The sequence below is a fragment of the Manis pentadactyla genome, chromosome 8 (assembly GCF_030020395.1).
Source record: "Manis pentadactyla isolate mManPen7 chromosome 8, mManPen7.hap1, whole genome shotgun sequence".
In the NCBI taxonomy this organism is placed as follows: domain Eukaryota; kingdom Metazoa; phylum Chordata; class Mammalia; order Pholidota; family Manidae; genus Manis; species Manis pentadactyla.
Window position 1 is genome coordinate 105,736,578 of NC_080026.1, and position 12,631 is coordinate 105,749,208.

The 12,631-nt window shown below is 39.2% G+C and overlaps 1 protein-coding gene across 4 annotated transcripts in view; it reads left to right on the plus strand.

Moving 5' to 3' along the window:
- The window catches only part of PLCE1 (phospholipase C epsilon 1), a 323,016-nt gene that overhangs the window by 276,586 nt on the left and 33,799 nt on the right, over positions 1-12,631 (plus strand). For all 4 annotated transcript variants that reach the window (XM_036886335.2, XM_036886337.2, XM_036886338.2 and 1 more), the window contains exons 19-20: positions 2,028-2,186; positions 10,613-10,742. In XM_036886335.2, coding sequence (XP_036742230.2) covers positions 2,028-2,186; positions 10,613-10,742 — 289 coding nt within the window. The remainder of the gene's footprint in view (positions 1-2,027; positions 2,187-10,612; positions 10,743-12,631) is intronic.

Here is a 12,631-nt window from a genome sequence, read left to right on the forward strand (position 1 = left end):
ACTTTCCTCCACTGACAGTGGCATTTATGGAAATAGGATTCTCAATGGGAGGGAGGGTCATGACCAGAGGGAAATGTCCCCAAATACTAATGCCAACAAACTAATTAGCCTTTCATATTGCCTTTCCTTTGACATCATTTATAATAATTGTCTCTAAACTTTTTTGATTGTGTACCTCAGCAGTGAAATATTATAGCATATATTCCTATTACATGTTTATTGACTTATTCACAAATTATATATATGTGTATACCTTATTAACAAATTTTATACATTAGTTAAAACATGTAAAAATAGAATATGAAAAGTAATAACATAGAAAAGATGAAGTAAAGAATAATTTTTAAATACTATTATTTACTAATGGTACAAAACCCCTTTTGCTCTCAAAAAATTTTTAAATAAATTTACTATTTATCTAAATTTCTAGTGGGAGTAAAGTGATTGAATACACTCCATTTTTTTTGAAATTTTTGCAATCAGTGATTTGAATATCTGGTTTCAAGTTTAGTTTATCATTTCATTATTTGGTTTTAGCTGCTACAGTAGCACATAAAGATACCATACAAAGATACACATATCCAGTTGGAAAAAGGGGTGTTACTAGCTGCATTTGCCAAGTCATGGTCCTCATTTCTCAATTCCATTAATGAGGCAAATGTTTTTGTTGAAATTTGGCTAGACGATTTGTATATATTTCTTGTATCAGTTTTTCTTAGAAACTTATTGAAAAGGTGTTGCCTTTTATATTTCTAACATAATGAATTCAAACTCCACTAAAAGACTTTTTTAGAAGATTTTTTTAGCCATTAGAAAATCTGCTTCTAGGTTGCTTGAGTGTGCATATGTGAGAGTTTTTATGTCAAAACATGTTGCTTACAACAAAATCTTATCACGATAGAAATATTTTTAGACATCCATTTCCACTCTTTCCAGAACACAAATTTTGTCTAAAAAGCAATTATTTTCTCACTCAATGCTGAAATGTTACCCTTATCATATAGCAGCAGATTAAATGTGATTTTATTATTATTACTATTGTCTGGTAACAATGAAGGTACTGCCACCCACTGTGAACACAGAAGAAGTCAGAAATTTTAAGATACTTTTTTAAAAAGAAAAATACATAACTTAGAAATACTCCTTTGACTACATTTTTCTGATATAAAGTTGTGAACTTCTATGTGGTAGAAAGGTTTTCATAGTCACTTTTCATCTCAGTATAAAAGATTTCAAAGAAAAGTCACTTTGTGAAATTAACCACATTGGTGACATCCCATGACATCCAAATTGCAATCATCTCAATAACCTGGTAGCAAAGATGTGAGGGACTCACTGTTGGTCCCTCTGCACCAGGAGATTTCTCCTTGTCCCTTCATGAAGACCATCTGACATACAGACTGGGTGAGTGTACCCTTTTCAGTCTGCACATCACACACCAATAAACTTCCACTTTGGTTCTTTTTTTAAAAAGTTAACAAAATAACTAGAAATAGAAATTGCCTAATTTTCTATACTCACTCCCATCAGTTGTCCTGTGTCTACCCCTACCACACACCTCCTTGAGGGACACACATTCCCCTGTGGAGACCAATGCTTAGAAAATCTTTTTGGGAAGGGCGTCTGCAGTCCTTTATACTAAATGGTGGCAGATTTTCCCTATCACCTTTCATCTTTGTCCTCACTCCCTACATACTTCAAGGTTTCTGTCTCTTTGGCTTCTTACACATCTGGAATGTACCCTATTCCCCAAACCACAGCCTCTAACGGAATCTCTTTTTTTCTTTAGTACATTAGACAGCAGAGCATTTTCCTAATAGAGCAGGTGCCACCTGGAGAATGGCCTAGACTCTCCTGGCTTCTAACCACCTGTCTTCCTTTGCTTTAGAAACTGTTGGGAGTGGGAGGCACACTTCTTTCCTAATTCCTCTTCCTAGGATTTTTAGAACAATTCAACTGTTCTGGAGTATCTAGTTAAATAATTCAAGTAAAGGCACTGATTATGTGTTTTTTTTTATTCTTCTTAGACTGTGTTTGGAGAAAAACTGGTGGCTAAATTCTTATTTGAGACTGATTTCTCAGATGATCCAATGCTTCCCTCACCTGACCAACTTAGAAGGAAAGTACTTCTTAAAAATAAGAAACTAAAAGCCCATCAGACACCAGTGGATATATTAAAACAAAAGGTACTCTCCTCTTGTTAAAGAGATTATAGGTATGATATGCATCCAGAACAAAGAAATGAATGTCATTCTAACCTTTTAGATAACCTGCTGGGTAACCAGTTTTTGAAGATTGAGTTTCCCTGAATAATATGTTTGGTTTTTGGCTTTCCTTTTACTTGACCAATAAATATTCTCATCCCACTCATCCAGAATTTTATTTTGTGAAATTGATTTCCCATGTAGAATGTACCCCACTATTTAATTTATTCTGAGCAGGATAATGTGTCTCTTGTCTCTGGACCTGGACTTAATGGCTGTCACTCCCACAGTGGTTGCTCAAGACCCCTGTGGGGACAGTCCCATTCTGGGAGAGCAGTTGGACATGGGGCCTTGACTCCTGAGGTTGGTAGTGGAACCCCAATACCAGCAGCTCTGTGTTCCCAGCATGAAGTTGGCACAATGTATCACTGTAGCATATGGCCCCACCAGGGACTCCCATACCTGCCTCATCTATGGTGATCTACTTCCCAAGCACCACAATCCCACCTGTGTAAGAGGGCCATCAGCCCAAAGATCTGTGAAAAAGTTTAGGTCCAGGACCACTAACTGAGTCTGTATGCTAGGTTGCACTTATTTATCCCACAGATAACAGCTGCCAAAATTCTTTGTCCTGTTTAGGAGGGTACTATTGGCCTTAAAACACCACTTTTGAATTTATGGCAACCAAGAGCTGCTGCACAAACCCACAGGAGTAGAATGCTGGGGCTTCGGCAGCAGGGACAGTTCACAGCAAAAACTAGGTTGTAGCCTGCAGCTTTCTCTCTCTGCCATCACTTCCAAGCCTGCAGGCCCTGCTCCGGTCCTGTTTTAGTGGCTTCCAGAGAACAGAGAAGTCAGCTGAAGGATTCTGTGAGCCCAACAAATTTGGAACCTTTGTCTTTAGCCATTAATAAAAAAAAATTTTAAGTCACATTGAGTCAAGTGTCCTTTGACCCAGCTGAGTGGTCAATTTGAAACAATCATAAAATTTTCTAAACTCACATGTGGGGCCTGAGTTTAAAGCTGAATGATATATAGCATGATATTGGAGAAAGAGCATTGGGGGAGAGGCTAAGATACCAGGTTCCAGGTGCTGGCTCTGTCACAAACCCACCATGTGACATGAGCCAGTCAATCTTCTTCATCGGTAATATGGGAATGTTGAGGTAACTAGCCTCAAAGACCCTTCCGACACTAAAACTCACAAAATCTCTCCCAAGGTCAATCACAGGACCCCTGTCAGAATTGTAGACCACTCTGTAAGCATTTTATTATCCCACTTCTCAGGCTCCATATCCAGTGTTTCTTGCCATCCTGGAACATTACTGCTGCTCTGAGGGGCCCCCTGGATCATATTGCCATCTGCTGTTTTAATAAGTACCAGAGAGTTCCCAGATTGTTCAACTCACCCTCGGCAGGATTCCAGGTGGTCCAAAGTCAGGCTGAGTTAGGAGTTTATGTTATATCACCTAGTAAACTCAGTGATTTGCCAAAAGCCAGGATGGCTTCAGACACCCTCGGGGTAGTGAAGAAAGGTGAGGCCAGAGACTCCATCATCTGTAGACATACCCTTCTGGGCTTAAAGGCAGGCAATTACAGAATGGGCCCCACACCAATTCGACCTAGCAGATTCCTGCTGTCGAGTTTGCCCTAACTAGAGTGGCTCAAGATTATCATGGATCCCCTTGACCTCTCATTATCAAAGTTTTTTGCTCAATTATCCCTTAAAAGAATTTTGAAAAACTGTGCACCTCTGATATAACTTTTTCCTCTCTTACATTTTTTTTTTTTTCCCACGCAAGAGACTTTATTATCTGAGAGAGAGTGGCTGCCCCAGAGGCGGGTGGGGAGAGAGAGGGAGCAGCAGAGAGACAGACAGAGACAGAGACAGAGAGAGAGGGCAGCAGCTTGGTGCCTTTTATTGTGGCGGATCCGCTCGGCCTGCTGCTTTGGGGGAGGGTCGGGATGTTTAGAGATAAGGCGGGGGAAGCCCAGTCAAGCCCAGGCAAGTCCCAGGTGTAATTCTCACCAGTTTATGTGCTTGGGACCATGGGGCAAATGGAGGATAAATTACTATATTCTTACATTCCTCCCTTCTCTGTTTTATAAGTGGTAGAGGATTTGGGAAGGGGTGAAGGTTAGTCTTCAGGAGCTGCTTCGTACTGATGAGGGGCAATGAAGTTCATTTTTGTATTGATGGGGGGCGGTCCTCTGATGAGCCCTTGGTCTGCAGTGGCGATGGCATTTTCCAGGTTCAATAAGGATCGTTGTCTTTGGAGAGGGGTTGGTAATCCAAATTGAAGGCCGGTGTTGGGCGAGAAGACGAGCGACTGGGGAAGTGGACGGTGAGCCCGTGGAGGAGGATCAGGCAGTGAGGGTTCCCAGAGCAGCTCAGGTTCCCGGAGGAAGAGCAGAGTCAATGGGAGAGCCTCATCCGAGTCACGGCACCAATGAAAGGGTATTCCCGTGACCCTCCTTACCCAGAACGACTCAGGAGACACGGGCCCACGCAAGAGACTTTATTATCTGAGAGAGAGTGGCTGCCCCCAGAGGGGGGGTGGGGAGAGAGGGAACAGCAGAGAGCGCAGCAGACAGAGCAGAGAGAGGGAGAGAGGGAGCAGCAGAGGGAGCAGTGGGACAGAGAGTGAAGAGCAGAGAGAGAGAGAGCAGGAAGAGCAGAGGGACAGAGAGACAGGGACAGAGAGAGCAGTGAGACAGACAGAGAGACAGAGACAGAGCCCTCTCTTACATTTTTGAGGTGGCATTAAAATTTTTATCACAAATTTAAATAGTTGCAAAGGATATATTTTCAGGCTTTATTCTTTATATGGAAACATATAATAGATGACATATATTATATTTAAATATAACATTCAGTCCTCCTTGTTAAGTAAATCAGCATAGTCAACCAGATTTACCTTTGGTCAGGAGAAGTCTGACTTTATTTTTTAATTTAAATAAACATTGTATTATCCCTCCAGTGACCATCTCACTTCTGAATTTTAATTCTAAAATAGATGGACAAACAGAAGGAAGGGGAGGGAGGAAAAATGATAAGATAGAGAGATGATAGATAGATAGATAGATAGATAGATAGATAGATAGATAGATAGATAGATAGATAGATAGATAAAGCATGGAGCCTTACACAAGTTTGTTGCCTGGATGAAATAAGACACTCCCCTCTTTAGTTTCTCCAGACCTTCTTAGGAGATCTACATTTGCAAAGTCCCTGTGCTGTCTTAGCTGGTTTTCACCTCATCTTGTGCATCATAGTAAGATGTTGATTAATAAGTAAGACTTATACTTTTCTTTGTAAAGTAAGAGAAGAACAATTATGAAAAGAACATGGGAAGGGAAACTAGCCAACCATAAGCTTGTTTTCAGGCAGTCCTATTTTTAAAAGAATATACAAAGAATATTGAAAAATCTTGACTCTAGAAATTGATTCCTTTAAAAATATGGATATCTGCATATCTGTAGAAATCTTTGTGTACCCTGGAGGTACACAGTTTGAAGACACACACAGCTCTAGGCCAAGAATTGCAAAATCAGTCATCTTCAGGGGACAAGCAGAAAACATAAATATGAAGAGCCAGCTGGAGATACAACAGTTGGAAACTGAGCACAGGAGTGGAACATGCATGCCCTCAAAAACAAACTGCTCTAATTAAATTCTTTTTGGATCACTGCATCAGCCAAACAAGTCTGGTCTGGAGGTGAAGTCAACCCTGAGGGCCACCAGTTTAAGACCTCTTTTAGGTCTACCTTTGTCCAGATTTGCACTCTCAAAGCTGCTCCAGGAGGCCTGGCATTTCTTTGGGTTCCAGAGGCCATGAGACCAATGCTGATGGATTTTGTTGTGAAGTCATTTAATTAGAACATCAGCATGTGTTCTCTGATGCCTGGCCCTCGTCAAATGCTGCATCAGCAACCGACTACCCAGCACTGGCTGCTTTTTCTTCTACAACACTGTCCCTCGTGCTGTTTTTTTTTTTTTTTTTGATGTAAAACTGACTACATTTAATGCCAAGCCATCATCATCGCCATTCTGAACCCCCTTTGCAAGGCGCTGGGTTCTCACAGGTGTGGATGTAGTCTGGCTGTTGTCCTGTGTCTTCTGGTCTCTCTTTTAGGAAGAGTTGTCTTTGTTGTATTTTCAAAAATATATGTGGTTTTGGGAGGAGCTTTCTGCTGCTTGGCTCCCTCCTTGTGCTGTTGTTTTTTTTAATCCAGCAACTACTGCCCACTCTTGTCTGCCAAGCAAACACAGCTGCCCTGTGTGTATTTCTAGGGTCATCAAGATGTGTTTGAATGTTCTCATAACTATTGCCTTTCCCAGTCTTTGCAGTCATTTGCAGTTACTTTCCATTACGCTAACAAATAAATGATGTTGTTACAGAAGTCTTCCTTATGTTGAACCCAAATCTTCCTTCTTGTTCCTCCTACTCTTTGGCATACTTCTTCCCTATGCAGCTGCATAGACTAATTGCATATCTAGAAAACTAGCATGTGTCTCCTCATCAGCTTTGCTCTTCTCCAAACTAAATATCCTTGTTGTGTCAGCTGAATCTCACAGGATATGGCTGCTGAAACGCTTTGCCTTCCACTAAGAATATTTTAGATATTCTAAATTTCATGGATATCCTTGAATTTGTCAATCATAAACATGATTTCCAGACCTAAGTCAATACTTTGGATAAGTTGTGACAACACGCAGACAGTGACACCGTCACCTCTCGTAATTTGAACTTTAGACCTCAGTTAATACAGCCTAGTACTGTTCTTTCTTTTAAAACTCTTTAATACACACACTGGACTCATGTTGAGTTTGTGGGAAACAAAACATTCAGTTATTTTCACACGGACTGTTGTGAAAAATGTCTCCCCATTTTTCTTGGTTTACAATTAATTTGATCTTTCATATGAAGCAGCCTCACATTTATCTCTGCTAAATCTGCTCTTCTTGATTTCAGTTATTGCAGCATACAAGGTTCTTTGTGAATTTTGACATCTGACATCCAATATATTTGTTAGCAGTTTTTCAAATTGTGCCTTCATCCCTAATTGCCCTTGAGCCAGGGGGTTAAGTGGGGGGCCTTGCAGCCCTTTCAGAACCTCCTTGGAGTTCAGGTGGTTACCTCTTCTGCCTGGTGCTCTCCTGTCTTGCAGCCCATGTTTCTCCAGAGAGTGATTCAACTTCTTTATTTATAGTATAGGAAACTGAGGCTTAGCCATTTATGTGACTTTCTTTCAAAGTCACCCAGCTCATAGTGGCAGAGCTAGGATTCAGATCCTGGTCTTTCAGAAAGACCTTCTCAAAGGTGATACAGAAGTCAGTATACATTGATAAAAATCATTAGAGCACTTTTAAAAACACAGATTCTTAGGTCCCAAATTTGCCCAACTAAATTAAAATTTCCATGAGGGTGGTCTGGTAATTTGTTAATTTAAAAATAAGTCTTACCATCCTGGAAGTTTAGAAACACTACTTGTCTGTTATTTCCCATGAAGTGAGTTACCTTATCCAAAAAGTCTAAAGAGGTCATCCTTCTAGGGATTTGTTCTTAGTAAACCCATGCTAACTCTTGCTAACCCCTCTTTTTTTTCCTGTGTTCTCAAATCAACTAATTAATAATCCATTCCAAAATTTTGTCAAGTATCACCTTGACATTCCCCATTGTCTAATTTCCACAGTTTACCTCTTCCTCTCTAGTTCACACTATGTGGCAGGCACTGTGCTGGGTGCTGGGGGAACAGAGCAGAGTGAGACATGGCTCCTGCCTAGACATGGCTCATCTGAGCCCGTCTCCTTATTTGACCTTGAGCTTCAAGCCTCTGACCTATATCTGAATTGCTTTTATTCAAGGGATGAATAAGTAAGACATTGCAAAGAATAGGGATGTCAGGTCCTGGTTATCCATTTGGCCACTTTTCCATGCTCCCTGCACTGGTGGGAGTGTTTGAGTGTCTAAGGGACATTGGCACACCCCTTTCTGACATTGCTAGCCCAGGGAGCCCTGCTGTCACACAGCTCTCATGTATGTTTGCCAGTGGATCTGCCAGGCTCTTTGTATCGTCATTCCCAACTCTGGCTCTACCTTGAATGCTTGCTACATCAGGGCCTTTCTCTTATCCTGGACAAATAGACTTGCTTTGGTGCCTTCCCAGTGCCTAGAGTACATTTCCCAAAGTTTTGAAGAACACTAATCCTATGAGACACACTGAGAAAAAAAAAAATTCCCTGGTTAAATAGGCGTGGGAAATTCTGAACTGGGGATCTCTGAAGAATCTTGATGCCCTTTAGCATATTAAATGAAGACTATGTGAAACCCTGTAGTAGAATGTGTTTCAGTTGTTTAAGTTGATGTTTTTAACCTTCCATTGTGTTTTGTGCTTGCTGTAATTGCCAGTTTTTACATAACAGCTATTAACACCCATGGAGCTAGTATTCCATAAAATCCACTTTAAAAAATTCTACTCTTGTAGATAATGTTCTGTTTTCTAGAGTGTAAAATATTTTATCTGGATATAGACACAGCCTAAATTGTATCCTCCTTATGTATACATTTTTGCTATAAAGGTTCTATAACTACATTTCAGAAAACCTAAGGAATAAAGAATTATTTTAGAACATACATAATTCTAAGGCCCAACACAGCTTATATTGCACAGGTTCTTAACCTCGGTAATATCCACAGATAAAATTCAAGGGTCGGTGAACATAGATGAAGAAAAATATTACATCTTCATTTTCACTAAATTCTAGCTGAAATTTAGGATTCCCTCTGATTGTCGATGTAGGGAAGAAAGCACAGTAACATTGGCAGTACCTATGTCTTCATCACCAATAGAAATTATAGTTTTTCATATTACATCACAGTTGTTGCTTCTATCTCCAAGAATTATTTATGCTCATCACTGTTTCAAAATTTTACTTGATCTATCATTATATACTTTTTCTATGTTAAACATTTATTCCTACAGCATAAATTTGTGTTAACATTTGATAACTATACTCAACATTCTTTTTTCTCTTTGTAATCTTACATATTTTATTTTATGCATTTAAAATGTCATTGTGAAAAAAAAAAAAAAAAAAAGGACAGACTTCCAATGGTAAAATAAATAAGTAACCAGGATGTAATGTATAGCATAAGGAATATAGTCAAGATATTGTAACAGCCTGATAGGGTGATAGCTGGAACCTAGAATTATGTATATAAATGTTCTACCACTGTGTTGTACACTTGAAACTCATGTAATGTAATACTGTGTGTCAACTACCCTTCAATAAAAAATAATTATTAAAAAAAAAAAAAAAATGTCATTGTGAGAGGGGTTCTACCTCACCAGACTGTCTAAGTGCTACAAAAAACAGGGCAAGAATCCCTGGTGTATTATTTAATAGAGTGTTCTTATGCATATCATTTTATATAATTACATCATTATATATAGACAGAGATATAGAAATTGAACAAGGGATACAGAATTATATGTATGTTTACATATAAATTTACATATGCATACATTTACACATATATACATTTATATATATACATATGTACACACACACAATTCTGTACCCTTTATTCACTAAATACATATCAGAATTATTTTTCAAGTCTCATTCTCTCAAACAGATACACTGTAGTTTACTGACCCCATTTCTCTATTGTTAGACTTTAAGGTTGTTTCCTATTTTTAATTCATGTAAGTAACTTTTCCTGTGTTTCCAATTATTTCCTTATACTAGGTTCCCAGACCTATATTGACTCTTATGTCCTTTGATATCACCTCATAGTAATTCTAGCTGAATACAGAGGCACATGGCCTTCCTGATAGCACACATCCTTTCAGAAGTTTCCAAGTCTATTTTGTTAATCTGACTGATGGTTCAGATGAAGTCTGTTGAAAAAACTTTATTTAAACAAACAACTATTCTTTTGGTCTCATTGTCCATAGGGATTCTAACATTTTTCTCAAGGTCAAAAGCTTTGATATTATTTTTAAAAGAAAAAAAAAGTTTCTTAGCAGAGATTTACTTTCCCAAAATTGATGGACTGACTCACTTCTTCATCATTTGGAACTAGTGGTGGTTCTCTGAAGCACTGAAGTTTCTCCCAGAGGATTTGCCCAAGGGAACCTGGGTGGCTGGGCACTACACACTGACTCCTTGTGATTCATTTTTAAAGCTCCTAGAGTCTTCTGTAGGGATGTTAACATTCACCCAAGTATTGACATTGTACTTTAAGAGAATCTAGATTTTGTTTCCTTTCCCAAATGAATCAAAATAGGTTAAGCCACTTATTAAGAGTGTGGGAAGCAGCAGTTGGTCATTTTTGAAGGCAGTAAATGGCAGTTCAGTAGCTTAGTGTCTGCAGTCTTTAATTATTGTTATCTTGCAGGCTCATCAGTTAGCATCCCTGCAAGCTCAGGCCTATAATGGGGGGACTGGCACCCCACCACCTGCTAATAATGAGGAAGAGGAAGATGAGGAGGACGAATATGATTACGACTATGAATCCCTCTCTGATGGTAAGAACCCTATGCCATGCACAGGGAAATGTCTGGATGATTTTCTGTTGTCTTTTTTTCCCCCCAAAAAAATAAATCTGGCACTCTATAGGCAACAATAGGGATTGCTATGATACTGTCCAAGAGTTTCTGTTCCCATCCATTACTTAGCAAGGAAGACCAAGCAAAGCAAAGGATTCTGTTAGCCACTATGGCCACCACTTAAGGAAAGAAGAGTAGGGTGTGGGAAGGAACACAGGAGTCTTTCCTGGTGGGTTTCTAAAGGAAGAAGTGGGATTAAAGCAGGGAGACCCCATTCTCACCCTTTCAGGTTTTGGTATGGCTGATGCTCTTGGCAGGAATTATAGCTGGTGGCTGAATCTTTTCTCTCTCCTGCACCACCAGTGGGGTGGAGGGCAGCACCATGGTTCTGTGCTACTGTGCTCCTGCCTCTCACCACTTTTACCCCTGCTTTCTAGGAGTATAGAATAGAAAAAGCACCACTTTCCTTCCCCTTTTCCTCATTCTCACATTACTAAACCAAAAAGATATTTCCTTCTGGTCCCAACAAAGGGACAAAACATGAGTGATGGCTAATGGCACAATACAAAAAGTCACATGAATAACGTTATCTACATTACAGGCAAAGGATTCTTCCTACATAAAAATTCAGTTTTTTAGGTGTGTTTTGTTCTCACTAAATTAGTGTCATGTGTTATAGATTGCAAAATGCTTTCTGGGTACTATTGCTGATGGTAGGTAGTTTCATTTTAGCAACTTCTGACAAACAGCAATGTAGTAATGAAAAAATGCCAAAGTTCCTATTTATATAAACAATATAGATGTAGAATATATTACTACTATGTAGGATAATTGTTTTGCTAATATGCAGATTTACCCAGATCAACAACCATTTACCACTGGCATTAAAACAATCAAGCCACCCTCCTTCAAATATCTGCTTCTCATGCTCCATGACTGTCCCCTAGTCATGTTCCATTCCATTAGCCTCCATCATGGCCAGCAGTTACAATCCAGACTCTTTATGCCCCCAAATACAACACTAGCCAATATACTTGTCCTTAGTAATATGGCTGTTGATTACTTCATACCATCAACTAGAAGCCAGTTTATTTTACCTGAAATCCCATTAGATAATACAAGAAGTATATTCCCTAATGGGGAGGTAGAAAGAGAGAGAAATGCAAGGGAGTCAAGAAAATTTCTTGTGTCCTATTCCTGAAAAGTTATAGGAACATGAATATTTTTATATTGACTTATTCTTCCCCATGGATCTCAATTACAGCCATGCTGCTACCTCCTCAAAGAACAAATTTTTTCAAATAAGAGGTGAAAGCTACACTTAAGAAGTCAACCAATCCAGATGTCATTTGCCCCTTTAAGAAGTTAGTCCACCTGAAGATAAATTCATTCTCTATCATAAATTAATCCTGTGTTTTTTCTGTCCTTTTGAGCACAAGAAGGAGGAGGCTTTTCTTAATTATTTGTTTTATTGTTATAGGAGTTTTGATATGCAAGTAACAAAATGAACAGGTAGAGGAAGAATCTTTCTGATTTATTTTTGGTTAGGAGAGTAGAAGTTAAGCCCTACCCTGCTTAATATCTAAGATAGTGCCATGCTTTTTAAAAACCTCCATGTGCTAGGATGGTACGTACATGGAAAGGGGGCCCCACCAGTTCTGCTCCAATGAGTCATGAGACCTTGAGTCACTGTCCTATCTCCACTCCAGGCCTTAGGTCCCACAGATATGTGATGAAAAGGTCCTGTTAAGCGTTGGCTGATATTCTCCCTTCTAGCACTAATATCTATGATCTGTGACACCTAAAGTCCACTCCCATCATATGCTTATTTCCCATTTCATTGAAAGATTCCTTTGGCTATTTCTCAA